General features: G+C 30.8%; 1 protein-coding gene across 1 annotated transcript; it reads left to right on the top strand.

Moving 5' to 3' along the window:
* The first annotated feature begins 14,441 nt into the window (after positions 1-14,441).
* Positions 14,442-18,166, top strand: LOC131662382 (aspartyl protease family protein At5g10770-like). The gene is made up of 3 exons (XM_058932148.1): positions 14,442-14,643; positions 16,509-16,982; positions 17,070-18,166. Exons 1-3 carry the CDS (start codon positions 14,469-14,471, stop codon positions 17,894-17,896), a joined length of 1,476 nt encoding a protein of 491 aa, XP_058788131.1. The 5' UTR covers positions 14,442-14,468; the 3' UTR covers positions 17,897-18,166.
* The last annotated feature ends 262 nt before the right edge of the window (positions 18,167-18,428 follow it).

Below are 18,428 nucleotides of genomic sequence, written 5' to 3'. Positions count from 1 at the left end.
CTAGCCCATCCACATTAACTTATCTTAGATATTGAAATTTATTAACATATAAACTCAATATTAATTTAAATCTTGAATTGAAGGTTGATCTTTCTTGAATTAAAATTAAATTGCAATGTTTTTTAAAAGTAAACGTCTAAAACATGTACATACGAGTCTAGGTGGATAAAAAAATTAATTAAATCGACAATTCAAATCAACAAAAATAAAATTAATTGTTTTTGGTTCGATTCTATTACCGAACCGAACCAATGAGAATCAATGTGGTTTGGTTTAGTTCTCGGTTTTAATTTTTATGAACTGTCAAACCGATGAACTGAACCAATGAATATAATTACGCTCTTAATCTTTTATTTCACCCATCATTAAACTCAAATTTTATATCGGTCTAACCATTCTCCATCTTTGTTTACACTTCATTTCAACAAAATAAGCATCTAGAACATAACTCCAAAACATAAAAAGTAGAAATCATAAGTCATAGAAATTCCCTTTCACTGAACTACTGCTCTCGCTGCCCACCGCAACTGTTGCTCTCTCTACCGTCATTCACATATGTTATGGTCGCCTTCTTCATGTTCAAGTTATCTTTGTTAATTTTCATTTTTTTATACTTATTTTGTTTCTTCTTCTTCAACAAAATTCCACATAGTCTTGTTAGAAAATAGTTTTAATGTGTGTTTGAGTTTTAAAACATGTTAATTGATGTGTGTTTTTTGTGTTCTATTTGTTAAACTTCCAAATCTCTTTCCAACCTTCTCTTGTCAAGTGTCAACTTTTATATTTGATAGTGAACTTATTTCATGATGTAATGGAAATCATGTCACTGTTTCGTACGGATTATTAACAGATGAAGAACAAAAGATGCTTGAAGAAAAAGTCCACGTTGCATAATTCATTTTGCATGATATTCATGATTGTCCTTTTACCTTATCCTATACCCTTTTACATGAGATTACTTACTCACTTAGTTAGTTACAGTTTGTTGATTATATAGTTGGAACTTTGTAACTAACTTCTCTATTCATTGAATCAAGATTACACCTTGTGCTCTCTCTCTCTATCTCTCTCTCTCTCACTCTCTCTCTCTCTCTCTCTTTCTCGTGCAACTGTGTTTTGCTTTCTTCTCCTTCAATGGAGTTTTGTACTTTCTTAGATGGTATCAGAGCATGTTAATCCTGTTCGGTTTTCGATGCAATCGTTTCCAAAAGTGCAAGCTTTAGTTCTTGCAGCTACCACAGTTGGTCTATGAAGATGAGAAGAGCCTTAGCGATGAAGAATAAATTTCAGTTTGTTGATGGAACAATTGAGGTACCTGATAGTAACGATCTCAATTATGTTGCATGGCAAAGATGCAACAATCTTGTTCACACATGGATCATTAATTCAATAACACCTTCCATAGCTCAAAGTGTGGTGTTTATTGAGAATGTTGTAGACGTGTGGAATGATCTCAGGGGTCAATTTATGAGAGGAGACAAGATTCATGTTGCACAATTGTATCAAGAGATCTCTAATTTGAAGCAAGGGAGCAAGAAGATCTCTGACTACTTCACAGAATTGAGAAGCTTATGGGAGGAGCTGGATCAATATAGGCCAATATCAAACTGCACATGCCCTGTGACTTGTGCTTGTCTTGTCATGAGAAACAGTAGAAGCTTTAGAGCTGAGGGTCGTATAATACAGTTCTTGATTGGTCTAAATGAAGAATTTCATGGAGTTGTTTCTCAAGTGTTGATCATGGATCCGTTACCTCAAGTTAATAGAGTGTTTTCTATGGTACTCCAACAAGAAAGAAAAATATGTGGAGCTGGAGTTGTATTAGCTGGAATCACTGAAGATGGAACTGGAATGGTGAATGATGTTGATAATTCAAATCAAAGTCGAAGAGGCAGAGGCAATGGTGGATCTAGTAGTGGATCAAATAGTGGAAATGGTAGAGGTAGAGGCAACTTCACAGTTTGCACTCACTGTGGCAAAAATGGGCACATTATTAATAATTGTTACAAGAAGCATGGATATCCTCCTAATTTTGGTCGAGGAGCTTCAGCACACATCAATCAAGTTGAAGCAAATAGCACTATAGGAGCTGGATCTTCCAATGATGATGGCAACATGGCCTTAACAAAGGAGCAGTACAACAACTTGATGATGCTCCTTGAAAAGAATACATCTTCAGCTTCAGTGAATATGGCAAAGGGAGGTAAACCTTACATTGCTAGTTTCAATGTTATTAGTGGTTCTATATGGATATTGGACACAGGTGCAACACACTATATATGCAATAATCTAACTTGGTTCTTAAAACATGATAAGATTGATCATGTTATAGTGAATCTTCCCAGTGGAAACTCTATAACCACATCTATATGTGGGGATGTTAGGATATTTGAAGATTTTGTCATTCAAGGAATTTTATTTTTACCAAAGTTTGATTTCTGTTTCCAAACTTTGTAAATAACAAGATTGCAATCTAGTTCTTAAAACTAATAGATGCATTATACAGGCAAGGAGGGATTTGAAGAGGATTGGTTCAGCTAGTGAGATGGATGGATTATAATACTTGGGATTAGAGAAGGATCATAATCATAGAACCAGCAATGCAGGTTTTGTATCAAGCACATTCACAAGTAGAAGGAATGAAGAAGCTGCTCCTGCCATTCTTTGGCATTTGAGATTAGGGCATCTATCACATGATATAATGCAATGTATTAGCACAAAATATAGCTATATTCCTAATAGCATTCATAAAGCTTGTGATGTGTGTCAACAAGCTAGACAAAAGTGTTTACCATTTCCCATTAGCAATAACAATGCCTGTAATATTTTTGTCTTGATTCATATTGACATTTGGGGTCCTTTTAGCACTGTTTCTGACCATGGTTTTAAGTATTTCCTCACTATATTGGATGACCATAGTAGACATGTCTGGGTTGTGATGTTAAAATCCAAAATTGAAGTTGGTACAAAGATAATGGAATTTGTCAACATGGTTGAAACTCAATTCAGCAAGAAGATTAAAGTCATTAGAAGTGATAATGGCTCTGAATTGATGCTACCCAAGTTCTATGCCTCAAAGGTAATTATGCACCAAAGAATTTGTGTGTACACACCTAAGCAAAATGGGAGAGTTGAGAGGCGACACCAACACATCCTCAACATCAGTCGTGCCCTCATGTTCCAATTAAACTTGCCAAAACACTTATGGTCATATACAATGGTTCATGCAGTATATCTCATGAACAAAATTCCTTAAAATTACTGAGCAACAAATCATCATTTGAAATCCTATATGGGACAATTCCTGATTTGAGTTCCCTGAAATTTTTTGGTTGTTTAAGCTTTGCTTCCACACTTTCCAACAATAGGCACAAGTTTGATTCAAGAGCAAGGAAGTGTGCTTTCTTGGGGTACAAGGCAGGTATGAAAGGTTTCATTCTTTTAGACCTTAGCACACATGATATCTTTGTGTCTAGAAATGTTAAGTTTTTTGATATGACATTTCCTTTTCTTGCGTCATCTGAGACAAACATTCATACAGACATTTACATTGACCAATCCTTAGCCAATAGCACTGAAAAAGTGTCTGCTCCTATCTCTTCATCTGAGTCTATTCATACATCCCCATCTAATTCTATCACTGAAGTGATACAAGAATTAGATGATGAATCTCTTGTTGAATCTGATCATTTATCCTCAAATGTTATCATAGTGCAAAATCCTGTGTCCACTTCTAATGTTTTGCCTGATGCCTCTCTTTCATCCATAAATCATATCACCAATCCTAATTCCCTTGAGTCAACTAGAAAGTCTAGTGACAAAAACACCCATTCATCTTAGGGATTATGTTTGTGAATCCAATAATGTGCATTGTCATTATCCTATTGAAAAATGTATGTCTTATTCCAGGATTTCGCCTGGTCATCAAGCATACATTATGTCCCTATCATCTGAAACTGAACCTCATAAGTACATGGCTGCTTCTAAAGATCCCAGATGGGTTCAGGCAATGCAAACTGAAATTGAGGCTCTCAATAATAATCAAACCTGGGAGTTTGTTGATCTCCCTCCAGATGCATCTACCATAGGCAGCAAATGGGTATACAAGGTTAAAAGACACGCTGATGGCACCATTGAGAGGTTTAAAGCCCGCCTTGTTGCTCAGGGTTTCAACCAAACTGAAGGTTTGGACTACCTTGAAACCTTCTCTCCAGTTGCAAAGATGACTACATTGAGAGTTCTCATTGCTTTAGCTGCTATTCATGGTTGGCATTTACATCACTTAGATGTAAACATTGCGTTCTTACATGGAGACTTAAATGAATCAGTCTATATGCGTGTTCCCCAGGGTGTTAGAACTCTAAAATCTGGCCAAGTATGTAAAATTATCAAGTCCCTTTATGGCTTGAAGCAGGCAAGTAGGCAATGGTTTGAAAAACTCACTACCTTTCTTATGGCGCAAGGATTAAAACATGCTGCAGCTGATCATACACTTTTCATTAAGTCTTGCTCTACTTCTTTCACGGCTTTGCTTGTATACGTGGATGACACTATCCTGGCTGGTACTTCTCTAGATGTTTTTAAGGAATTAAAGCAAGCCTTGCATAACACATTTTGCATTAAGGATCTGGGAACATTGAAATTCTTCTTAGGGCTCGAGGTTGCTCGATCTTCTACAAGCATTACACTTTGCCAAAGAAAGTATTGCCTAGATTTACTTCAAGATGCTGTTCTAACTAGGTGTGAGCCTGCCTCTACTCCCTTAGATGCCTCTATTCGCCTTCACCAAGACAAGGGATCCTTATTTTCAGATATCACGACATATCGGAGGCTTGTTGGTCGTTTGATATACCTCACCACAACTCGTCCAGATATTGCTTTTGCCACCTAACAACTTAGCCAATTCATGAGTGCTCCTACTGAAGCACATTATCGAGCTGCCTTACGTGTCTTACAATACCTTAAACGCTCTCCTGCCCGTGGTGTGTTTCTTTCTTCTTCATCTGCTTTACAAATCCTTTGCTTTAGTCATGCTGACTGGGGCGGTTGTGTTGAAACCAGAAGATCTATTTCTGGATACTGCTATTTTATTGGAGCATCATTGGTATCTTGGAAATCCAAGAAACACCCAAATGTTAGCGCTCATCCACAGAAGTTGAATATCGTGCCCTAGTATCTGCCACTCGTGAGCTTTAGTGGATGTGTTTTTTGTTACATGATCTTCACCAACATCCATCTAGACTTCTAGTATTGTACTGCGACAATCAAAGTGCCATCCAAATTTCCTCCAATCCCGTGTTCCATGAGAGAACGAAACATCTCGATATTGATTTTCATTTGGTCCGTGAAAAGCTTCAAGTTGGTGTCATACGTTTACTTCCTATTCGCTCCTCTGATCAAGCTACTGATGTGTTTACAAAAGCCCTTGGTCCACAACCGTTCAATGATTGCTTGGGCAAGCTTGGCTTGGTGGACATTTACCAACCCCAAGCTTGTGGGGGGGGGGGGGGGGGGGGGGGGGTATTAAGAGATGAAGAACAAAAGCTACATGAAGAAAAAGTCCACGTTGCATGATTCATTTTGCATGATATTCATGATTGTCCTTTTACCTTATCCTACACCCTTTTACATGAGATTACTTACTCACTTAGTTAGTTACAGTTTGTTGATTATATAGTTGAAACTTTGTAACTAAATTCTCTATTCATTGAATCAAGATTACACCTTGTGCTCTCTCTCTCTCTCTCTCTCTCTCTCTCTCTCTCTCTCTCTCTCTCTCTCTCTCTCTCTCTCTCGTGCAACTGTGTTTTACTTTTATTATCCTTCAATGGAGTATTGTACTTGCTTAGACGGATTAAGAACAACTTGTAATTTGTTTGAAAAAATAGAGTATGAAATAAATAATATAAAATGTATAATTTTAAAAAATAATAACATAAAATACACTGAAAAACATGATCGTGGAGAATACACTGATGAATATAATTTTTGAAAAAATATTGTAAACCGATCAACAGAACCAAACTTTGAAAAAATAGAGTATAAAATAAATAACTTGAAATGTATTATTTTAAAAAATAATAACATAAAATACACTGAAAAACACGATCTTGGAGAATACACTGATGAATTTAATTTTAAAAATATTATAAACCGATTAACCGAACCAAATCGATTAGTTTGATTCAATTTTATTTTTAAAATATATTAAAAACCAAACCGATAGAAATATCATTGGTTCAGATTTTTTTTATCTAAAAATTGATCTAAACTGAATCGATTACACCCCCTACATGTAAATAAATTAAACATATAAATTATATTGCTGTCATTGCTTACCATATTAGTAAAATTCGTTTGGGAAGTTCTTTTGATCTCGATACTTTAAATTTTGCTTACATTAAAGGTCTCCCAAAATGTGAACAGTTAAAAATAGTTCCATACTGACAATTTATTCTTAGTCCCTTCGGAGCAAACCAAAAATCAAAATTTTAATGGGTATCTTTTTACAAGCTTGACTATAAAGATATATCACTATATTTTATGATAATTCTTACACTTTATCCAATAAAAAATTGAGATATAATTCTTGGATGTGCTACATTATATCTACTTAATATAAATGTAAAGAAGTCATATGGCAACCCTAGCCACATGTCATCTTAGTAACAATCTTCGCTACGTGTCATCATTTGCTAATAATTCTAAATTCAAATCCTAATTACACAAACTCTATATTAAAATAATTAAAATAAATAATGAAATAATTATAATTATAATAATAATAAAACTAAACCATCACTATTAATAATAATAATAATAATAATAATATAATATCTAATATCGTAGTAATAATAATACTATTAAGAATAATAATAGTATAATATTCAACCACTACTATTAATAATAATAATACTTCCACAACTTAATAATATTGTATTAATAATATAATAATTCTAAATACAAACCTTCATGATACAAACTCTATATTAAAATAATTAAAATAATACTAGCCACATGTCACTTGATAACAATTCTAAATACAAATCCTAATTATACAAACCCTATATATTAAAATAAATATTAATAATACTTATAATAATAATAATAACAATATAAATGTAATCGTAAATAACAATATTATTATTATTTTTATTATTAATATTATTATTATTTTATTATTATTAGTTGGATATTATTTTATTATTATTATTAATCTTAATAGTAGTAGTTTAATATTATTATAATAAGTAAATAACAATATAATAATATTAATCACTACTATTAAAAATAATAATAATATAATATTTAACTAATAATAATAGTAAAATAATAATAATAATAATAATAAATACTATAATCAACTACCACAATTATAAATAATAATAATAATATATTTAATTAACACTATTATATCTTACTATTATGTCTTATTTTATTAACAATATTAACCTTAATAAAATAAATAATATTTTAATTCTCGCAATTTTGAAAATTTAAATTTAATAATAATTTCAAAAATAAAGAATTGAATTCTACAACAAATAATATAAAAACCTCAAAAAATTAGTAATTAAATTTTATATATAATTTTAAAATATATTTTTAAAATAAGTATTTCAAATTTAAGATTTAAGAATACTCCTACGAATAATAGAAAAACTTCAAAAAATAAGTATTTCAATTTTTGGAATATATTTTTAAAATAAGTATTTAAAATTTAAGGTTTAAGAATGATAACATGAAAATATACCATATTATTTGATTTGATTAACATAATTTATGTCGTTATTTTATATTAATTATATTGTTTTATTTTAGTATTATGCTGGTATTCTTGTTTTATTTCAGGTATTTATTTTTTCCAAGTTCGATTAAAGAGAGGAACAAATAAAATATTTTCGGAAAATTATTCGGTGGAAAATGAAGAAACGCAAAAGCCCGATTGGAGACCCATTTATATTTGAAGAAAAGAAAAAAAAAGTAGAAATGAAGAAAAGAAAAAATGAAGAAAAGAAAAAAAGAAACAAAAAGGAAAATAACAAAGTGGGGACACCCGTCCCATGTGCTTACTTTCTGCACAAAAGAAAAGGAAAAGTAATGGGGACACCCGTCCCTTCCTTAGGGGACACCCGCCCCAGCCTTGCCACATCAACAAAGGGACGCACGTCCCTCCCGCAAGTGGTCCCCGCCACTTGCGTTTTGCTCCCAGATTTTTTCTCCCGTTCAGCATTTCAATTGTTTCGCTTCTTCAGCAACTTCTCCTATTCTTCAGCACCGCAACTCAACTGACTCAATCCCACTTTCTCCTAATTGCTCTCATCATCAACTCAAGCCTACGAGTATAAAAAGGATCAAGTCGCAACTGAAAAAGCCCCCTTTTTTTTTTGGTCCGCCGTTTTTACCCAGATTTTTGATACAGTTCAGAGCTATTCAATTTCCAGTTTCTATTATGTAAAAAGGAATAGTTCTCCACATTGGGGGACTATTCCCAAGCTAGTTTTAGGATTTACTTTTGTCATTCATTTCTGCATTTTACTCAAAGCTTGATGGTGCAGTACTATGATTTCAAATTCAGCATTTGTTTCCGGTACCCATTTAATTACAATTCAGCATTTGTTTCTAGTACCCATTTAATTACAGGTTCTATTTTATTGTTTATTTTACTGTCTTCAATTAATTTCCTAATTATGTCTAGCCTTATATTAAATTATTTTAAATCGTTTACTATGTTTTTGTCTAATTTAAAAACCAAAAATTATTTATCTATTTCTGTCACTATGTCCAGCTAAATAGTTTAGAGTCCGGTATATGAGGACCGTCGTTACCGACGGGACTCGGTAGAAAACAATAGATGCGGATTTATGATTAAAATTCCGTTTTGGTTTTAATTTCCAAGTCTAATTTAAATAGCTTTGTCATGAGAGTGAGAGGTTATTTAACACGATTTTGTCACGAGAGTGAGAAATCAATTAAGGTTAGAGCCGACACTGCGAGAGCATGGGGATCGAACCAGATAGTGGAAATTAGGCAACAAATCTAAATACAGCGAGAGCGCTTTAGATGCGTTTAGGATATTATTGGCTTTCAAATTATATTTCTTAGTTACCGGGCGAGCGAGAGCAAAATCTTGGGATTAGGAACTAAGTTATAGTCGTAATTAGTACCCATTTTCTATTAGTCCTTCAGGAACGCGGAAATCACATACCGACATCGTTTTAGTATTATTTTCTAGTTTAGTTTAGTTTTACCTTTAGTTTCCCCTTAATTAAATATTCATTAGCCTTAGCTTTACAAATCAACGATAGATTACAGTAGGTTGACATTGGTCTTTGTGGTTCGACAATCTTTTATATTACTTCGATAAATCCGTGCGCTTGCGGACGCATCAAAGAATACTCCTACGAATAATAGGAAAACCTCAAAATATATATATATATATATAATTTTAGAATTCAATTAAAAATAAGTATTTAAAATTTTATATATAAATTATAAGTATTTAAAATTTTAAAAACATTTTAATATAATTTTGACCTAATGAATTTAACATACCTAGAAAGATTAAAAAAATTTCTATCTATTACATTTTAGGATTAAATAATCAATTTTATATTTAATTCAATATACAATCAAAATAAAAAAAACGGAAAAGAAGAAAAAACAGAAAAGTGGATCAGCCCAACCTCCAAATTAAATAATCAATTGAATTCCTAATTAAATAATGAATTGAAATTCTACAATAAATTATACCATAATTATATATTTAATGTTCATAAATTATCTTTTTTTTTTTTGGTACAAAGGAGGGCCTAAGCCCAAAAGAACAAAAAACTACAACTGCCCAGATCTAGAGCTGAAGCTATCACTACTATCCTTCATTAAAAGATGCAGCATCCAAAGAGGAGCCTCCCTATAGAAAATAATATCTCCTTGCAGCTTTTTACCCTCAAGGGCCAGGAGATTAGCACAGCTATTAGCCTCCCTAAAAATGTGCCGAATAACAACTTCTTCAAACTTTTCTAGAAGCAGCCTGGTTTTGTTTATCAAGCTCCCCACAGTTTGGGAATTGTTGCAATTTCTAATGGAATCAACCACTTTCCGCGAGTCTGTTTCAATAACAACTTTATTAAAACCAAGCTCAATAGCAAGCTTAACACCAATGTAAAGACCCCAAGCTTCAGCCAAGAAGACACTGCACATCCCAACGTTCTTAGTAAAACCCCCTAACCAGCCACCATGGTGGTCACGAAGGATCCCTCCACAGCCAGAAATACCATTGTTGTCATGTGCTCCATCAACATTGAGTTTCACAAAGGGATGATCAGGAGCACACCATCGAACAAGCTGCTGACTCAAGTCTCTATCCATGACCGTACGCTTCAACAAAATGGCTTGATTGTACTGGGAAACACGATCTTCAATCACCTCTTTCGCCATAGAAGGTCTAGCATAATTACTATCATGAACCTCTCTGTTCCTCCATGTCCAAAGAGTATGACAGCTAATAGCCCATACATTACACCAGTCCGGGTAATCTACAATGTCTCTAGAAATGTTAAGTTGCAACCAGTCTTGCCAATCTGCATGAAAAAAGTCAAATGTTAGATTATCATTTTTTAACGTATATTTATAAACTTACTCTCGACGTTTCAATTTTACCATAAATAAGATTAAAAAACGACTGTATGAATTAGTTATAAATATACACCTCATGAATATTCCATTTTGTAAGAATGAAATCTCAAAGAAAATTACTTCTCAAACTTTTGTAATTTTATTGTGGCCTCTGTTTTCTTCAAATACAATAAGAATAAAATATTAGAAGTGAAGACTATGAATACCATTTAAGCATGAGGTACAAGCTATAATAGAATAATAGTTTTACATATCATAAAATAAGAATTATTTGTTATATTTTTTTAATTTTATTCGTATGTTGTTTTAATTCTATTAATATTTTTTTATATATTTTATAATATGCTACATTGATTATAGACATTTTGAATGAATGCATGGCAGCGTATTTTGAATTAATGCATATGGCAAGGTGGTTTATACACATTTTGTAAAAATGCAGATGACATGGTGGTTCATTTTATATGAGGTATATGAAAAAATTAACAAGCGAAAAATTTAGGCGGAAGGTAGCATCTACCATCAATTTTAATTTAAAATATAGTATATTTAGTGAGACTTTTAGAACATTGTTTGTTTGTAATTTTAAACACAAACTTTTTTTTTTATAATTTGTATTTGATAGGATACTGATAATTATTTATGATAATATTTTTTTATTTATAAAGTATTACCACTTTCTTCGCAATGTGTTAATAATAAAAATATCTTATTATTTTTTAATTAAATCAATACAATAAAATGTAATATAGAATATTCATTTATGTGTATATAGAAAGAATTAGTATAAGACTAAAATATCATTTTGAATATGTAAAAATATTTACATTTGATATAAAATTTATTTATAATTTTTTGAGCAGTTTAACTAAAATTATAAAGATAAATTTTTATTTTTATTTGAATTATTAATAAAGTTAACAAAACCAAGATGAAGTAGAGTTAATAAATTTTTATTTTTATTTTTATTTGAATAATTAGTTAAATTTTATAAAAATATATTTAAAATTCAATCTATATAAGCCTAAATTATTTTTATCATTTCATATATTTTATAATTATATTTATGTTACATTTATTTATGCTTACTTTCATATTTAAGAAAATTTAATAAATAGATAACAAAATAAGAATGTAAATTTAAGTCTTTTAGATAACTTACCAATAAATAGACATTTTAATAGTGATAATTGAAATTTATAAACTCACAGTGTAAAATATAAAAAATAATTGTCAAGGATTTAATTGTGTACAAATATAATCATGTTTTATTATATTGTCTTTTGAATTTTTTTCTATTATTAATTTTTTTGTGAATTTTTTTTTATATTATTTTACTTCTCTCAATCACACATGTTATTATATTAATATTATTATGAATAAAATTATACTAATTCTTATATTAACAAAATTGTACTAATTCTATAATATGTGGCAGTATAAGACTAATTTTATTATTAATAAAATATTCATTTAAAATTTTGTGTTATTAAATTAATAGAATTATGAGTATTTTAATTTTTATGATAAATAAAAAATAACCTTATATAACAGAATAATATTTTAATTAAATAGTTTAATATATTATAATACTAAAATAAATATTAATATTATAAATTTAAATTTTAAAATACCCGTGCATCGCACGGGCCAACAATCTAGTTTTTCATTAAAAAGTATCATCTATTTCCTCAGTTTTAATGTATAATCGAGAGGTAAACTAATTTAGGACACTTGCTTCGAATCTCAACAATTACAGTTTTTGTTTTTATTTTTAAAAGTGTCACTTTTCTTTTTAATTAAGATTTTACTTAATTATTAAATATTTTATTTTATTGGTTTCTCAAATAACCGAGCGTTATGATACCCAGATTTTACTAAAAAAAGAATTTATTCACTAAGTTTAACCCTAAATATAACTCACATGTCCAGCCTCTCCATACTCGCAAACATCATTTTTTGGAATGGATTACAAAATATAATATTTTATTGGTTTTGTATTGTTGTTCTTCTTACACCAACCTTTAACAATTTTTTTTTATATTTGCAATCTATCTCACATAGTGGTATATATTGTTTTATTGTTGTTGTTTCCACCTATTACCAATGTTTAGTGTAAAACAAAATGTATTTTTATTTTAGATTAACTCTCAAACATTATCAATCAAAGAAAACATTATATATATATATATATATATATATATATATATATATATATATATATATATATATATATATATATATATATATATATATATCTTTCTTCGATTAAAATATTGAGAAATTATTCTTAATCATACTGCAATAATTTTTAAAATATTATCCTTTATATGATTATTGCAACGCAAAAAAAAATTGGGGAATGGTAAAAAAATGAAAAAAAAAAACAATACATGTTACTTCAATATTTTCCATTTACTATTTTTTTTTGCAATATAAATAATCTATTTCCTCAGTGTTTTTAGAAACTAAGGGTAAAAGTACATATTTTATTGTATTTTTTATTTAAAATATTTTTGAGTGATTTTGTACAAATTGAACACTCTGAACCCTAACATTAAGACTCCTATTGATACTAATTTGACTCTAACGGTCTTTCTCTAACGAATCGTCACGTTTCCCCTTTGCACGTGCTTCGATTCTCAGAGGCTTCCACGCGTCCCTCTGGCTAAAACGAACCACTTTGAAATTCAAACCTTCCCGCTCAAAGTTCTGGAACGCGACCAACGTGACTTGTCGAAATATATATCTTCGAAATATCTCGAATTATCCTAAATTCTTATTTTTAAACTTCAAGAAAAAGCTTTAAGCTCCAACTCGACATAGAGAAAAAGCTTACACAGGAAGAAACTTGAAATATCCTTACACAACTATTTCTCCATTTTTTTCCGAAGCATAGAGTTTAAGATACTTCGTCTCTGATTACCGAAATCTTCAGCTAACAGTGATCTCAAGTGTTTATAATATCTCTTGATTAAAAAAAAAACTATCACTTTAAAAATTAATTTTGTAAGGATGAGTAAGCTCCAACCACACATTCTTAAGACATCAATTTAAGATCTGTTGGATAATTTACTATCAGATTTTCGCTATCAAACTATTTGTAATTTATATCTACATGTTTCATCCTAGGCGTGATAAGTTGTGTTAAAGAGTCTGACATTAAAAAGAATATGGTCTAGACAAGTTAATAAATGGCTAATCCTCACCTTATAACTGATTTTATAGGGATTAGTTAGACAAAGTCGTCTCAATTTTTCGCAGGCCCTATGTAGATGAGACACTTTAACTATGGAGAAAAAAATATCAGAGGCTCCATTTAACAATAACAAATATTTTATGAGATCCTTTTCAACCACGATTTATCCGTGAAATTTTTTAAAGTTTATGAGATAATTTATCTTGTCATCGTCAAAGACGTTCTTGAAATTAGACTCAACCACACATTTTTAAAACATATCCTTAAAATATTAAAATTAGTTTCAGATTATGATTATTGTACGTCTATCATTAATTTCATTAATTAATTATTTCATGATTTTAGCACAAAGAACATCATTGCCCATGTCCTAGCCTGCATCTAGAAAATGTCAAAAATCCACAGTATATTTTCTCACAAGTCAACTTCGTCAAAATGTGTCGAACATTTACTAAAGAATAGTGTTGATAATTGATATAGTACTACAAACCTCAACTCAATGAAATAGTTTGGTTAGTTATATAAAATATGTGACGTGTGAAATTGATCATTTATTGGTCCTACATCCATAATTTAGTTCTATAAAAACCAAGCACCCGACAAGTAGTGTACTCAAAAGCATCTACTTAGTATGGCTTTCCCAATGTCTCAATTTTTCTTAGTTTCTGTTCTTGTTGGTGTTCTCTTTTTCTTTTGCTTTTTGGAGAAAGGTTTTTCCATTGAAGAAGCTTCATGGAAAGAAAGACACCATGTTGTTCAAATCAACACTCTTTTACCATCTTCTTCTTGCAGTTCTTCAACCAAAGGTCAATTTAATTTTTCATATTAATTTTCTCAATGGGTTTAGCTTAGTTTTTAGTGTTTTTAATTACATGCATGCTAGAAATTTTGTTAATTTATTGTTAATTTTTACATCTTCTGGTTACTATTATAATTAATATTTATTTTTTAATTTTATTGTGTAATTGTTTGGCCTATATATATTGATCATTCAATATATAATTTTAAAATATTTTTTTTACTCATAATAATGACCGTAAAATTTATCAAATAAATTGAGAATACATACATAATAATTAGTAGTGACATATAGTAAATGGAAAATTAAGCATCTTTATAAGTAAACATTTATTTTTAGGTTGATTGAATGATGATGTATTTGGTCTATATATTAAACTAGATACATCAATTATTTATAATCTAAAAAATTAAATTTTTATTTATAAATAATAATTAAAGGATCTACTTAATTAAATTTATTGAATTATGACAATTTATTTCAATGGTTGGCATCATTTTGTCACGAGAATATTCACATGGAACCCACTATATTGTGCTAATGAGAGGTTACTACTTGGCTTGGTTAAAAACAATGGAACCCACTATCACATATTAAAGATAGGAAGGATAAAGGAACAAAAGCCACCTACCACTCACATAATTCCTATTTAAATAATCAATTTTCTTAATATTAGCAATTAATTTCAAATTTCTCAATTAAAAAAAAAACATAAACACATATCAACAAATAAAGATAAAGTTATCACTCGTTAGTTGGTTCATTGGTGATTAGCGCTGAACTTGATAGGGAGAACCATGGTTCGATCTTCCACAACTACGATCGAGAAGGGACTGCAATCACTCAGCCCTGTTTTATCGTCTATTATAATTTTTTTTCAAACTCGATTCCGTGCTCGAAGTATTCAATATTTGACCATGAGGTGCAAAAATTTGTCACTATATACTGTTTTTTTCTCTTCCTTAGTGACAAAAATGTGAAGTTTTGTAATCACGGGTCATGAAGAACACATTAATTCAACCAATACATATACACTATTTGACTGAAAAACTCATAACATTCACGGGCCACTGATCACTGTTACACCTTTGTATACATACACTAAACTCGAAGAATTCATCACTTGTGACATTTTATTTTGTTGACTTATTTATAGTAATTTATCTTCATGACAGGAAAAAAAACAAAATTTATTCACGTTTGGCACCAACTTAAATTAAGTTAAAAAACAAATAACAAGTGGCTATTTTTCACTTTTACAACACGTCATCTTTTTCTACCCAAATAAGCTATTCTTTTAGCCAAAAGTTTCATATACTTGAAGATATTGACAAAATTTGGCCAAAAGATTCAACTTTTCTCTTATTTTCATAGGCGTAAAAGAAACCAAAAAGTTTTTAGAGTTTGCTATTATTATATATCATAGAGTATGAGAGAATTAATCTATTGTTTATGATAATTATTTGTCGTATTAATGATTATTTTCGGTGCTAAAGAAAGTGGGAACACTATAAGTTGGAAATATATATTTTTTTTAATAGAAACTATATTAAATTTCATTATGGGGTATTTTGTTATTTATATGTACCTAACTAATAATAGAAAAAATTTATTCTTGAGTATAAATAACTCTCACTTGATATATATAATAAATATATAACCAATTAAAGATAAGATTTTGTCTTTGAGTCTCTCATAGACATGTTTCAATTATCTCTAGATTCCTTTGGTAGAGTCATTCTCATCCATATATATTTATGAATTAATTTGAAGTAGAGACATTTATTTATTTATTTTAATTAATTTTAACGTAATATTTAAGCAACATTAATTTGACAGCACTAAACATATTTTTTTTTTTTTGAATTTCAGGTCCAAAAAGCAAAGCATCATTAGATGTGTTACACAAACATGGTCCATGTTCCCAACTGAATAATAATGGAAAAGCAAATTCTATTCCAACACACAGTGATATTCTAAATCATGACAAAGAAAGAATAAACTATATTCACTCAAAATTATTATCATCATCATCTTCCAATAACAATAACAATAATAAGGTGGAAATAGAATTGGATTCTTCTTCTTCTAGTGCTAATTTACCTGCAAAATCTGGTAGCCTTATTGGATCAGGAAATTACTATGTTGTCCTTGGACTTGGTACTCCTAAAAAAGATTTATCACTTATTTTTGACACTGGTAGTGATCTCACTTGGACTCAATGTCAACCTTGTGCTCGTTCTTGTTACAAACAAATTGATGAAATATTTGATCCATCAAAGTCTAGTTCTTATTCCAATATCACTTGTACTTCTCCAGATTGTACTCAACTCTCTTCAGCTACAGGTATATATTAATTCATATTTATTATGATTACCAAATATTTACATATTTTTTATATATAAAATTCTTTTTATCCATGTTTTGTTATAGGAAATGACCCGGCTTGTGCTTCATCAACAAAAGCATGTGTATATGGGATCCAATACGGGGATCAGTCGTTCTCGGTCGGATACTTCAGCCGCGAACGGCTGAGTGTAACGTCGACTGATGCAATCGACGGTTTTTTATTCGGTTGTGGACAGAACAATCAAGGCCTATTTGGCGGATCTGCCGGTCTATTAGGCCTTGGTCGTCATCCGATATCTTTTGTCCAACAAACTTCTAAGAAATACTACAAAACATTCTCTTATTGTCTTCCCTCCACTTCTAGCGCGGTTGGCCACCTCACATTCGGCGGCACTAGTAACAAGTATGTAAAATACACTCCTTTCTCCACCGTCTCTCGTAGCGAGTCCTTCTACGGTCTCGACATTGCTGGGATCAGCGTTGGTGGGACAAAACTTCCGATCTCGTCCTCTCTTTTCACCTCCGGTGGTGCCATTATCGACTCTGGCACCGTCATTACGCGGCTGCCACCTACCGCCTACACCAGCCTCCGCGATTACTTTCGCAAAGGCATGGCGAAGTATCCGTCTGCTGAAGCTCTTTCGATTTTGGACACATGCTATGATCTTAGCGGGACCAAGATTGTGTCTATTCCAAAGGTTAATTTTTTCCTCGGCGGTGGTAACACGGTGGAACTCGCGGCGCCCGGGATAATTTACGTGGCGAGTTTGAAGCAAGTTTGTTTGGCTTTTGCACCAAATGGTGATGATAGTGATATTACCATCTTTGGGAATGTGCAACAAAGAACACTAGAGGTTGTTTATGATGTTGGTGCTGGTAAGATTGGGTTTGGTTACAATGGATGCAAGTGAAGTTAGTTTTCAAATATTTTGATCAATGTATCATTCTTATTAATGTTATTGCAAACTAGCACTAAATAATTATGTGGGGGGTGGGAATAGAAAGAAAATGGAAGGGATAGAAATGTGGAAAAATTTGTGTAGCAGATATTGATTGAAGGGTATATTGATGTGTAATTGTTGGCAATTGTTCATAGATTTGTAATTTGAAGCAAGTGTAAGCTTGTTTGTGGTATTAATTATAAGGTTTGTTGAATAAAACAAGAACTTCTTGTTTCAAAATATGACTTTAATTATTGATCAAATTAAGAATCATGACTTTAATTTATTTAGTCCCGTTGGGATGATAAGCTTGTTATTTCTAAGAGAGGTATGCAAATAATGTTTTGACTGCTCAAGAGATCGTTCATCACATGTATAAGAAGAGAGATAAAACACATAATCTTCTTTTTAAAATTTACTTTGAAAAAGATTATGATGGTTTTTTTTTTTTTTTTAAGCAAGAAACAAATTTATAAACCCAAACAAACAGAATACAACCAAA

The sequence above is a fragment of the Vicia villosa genome, linkage group LG3 (genome assembly GCF_029867415.1).
Source record: "Vicia villosa cultivar HV-30 ecotype Madison, WI linkage group LG3, Vvil1.0, whole genome shotgun sequence".
NCBI lineage: Eukaryota > Viridiplantae > Streptophyta > Magnoliopsida > Fabales > Fabaceae > Vicia > Vicia villosa.
This window is presented reverse-complemented; position numbering and strand designations above follow the sequence as displayed.

Coding starts and splice junctions, on each gene's coding strand:
- LOC131662382 (XM_058932148.1), top strand. CDS start 14,469: ATGGCTTTCCCAATGTCTCAATTTTTCTTAGTTTCTGTTCTTGTTGGT. Junction 14,644..16,508: donor TTGCAGTTCTTCAACCAAAG/GTCAATTTAATT, acceptor TTTGAATTTCAG/GTCCAAAAAGCAAAGCATCA. Junction 16,983..17,069: donor TCAACTCTCTTCAGCTACAG/GTATATATTAAT, acceptor GTTTTGTTATAG/GAAATGACCCGGCTTGTGCT.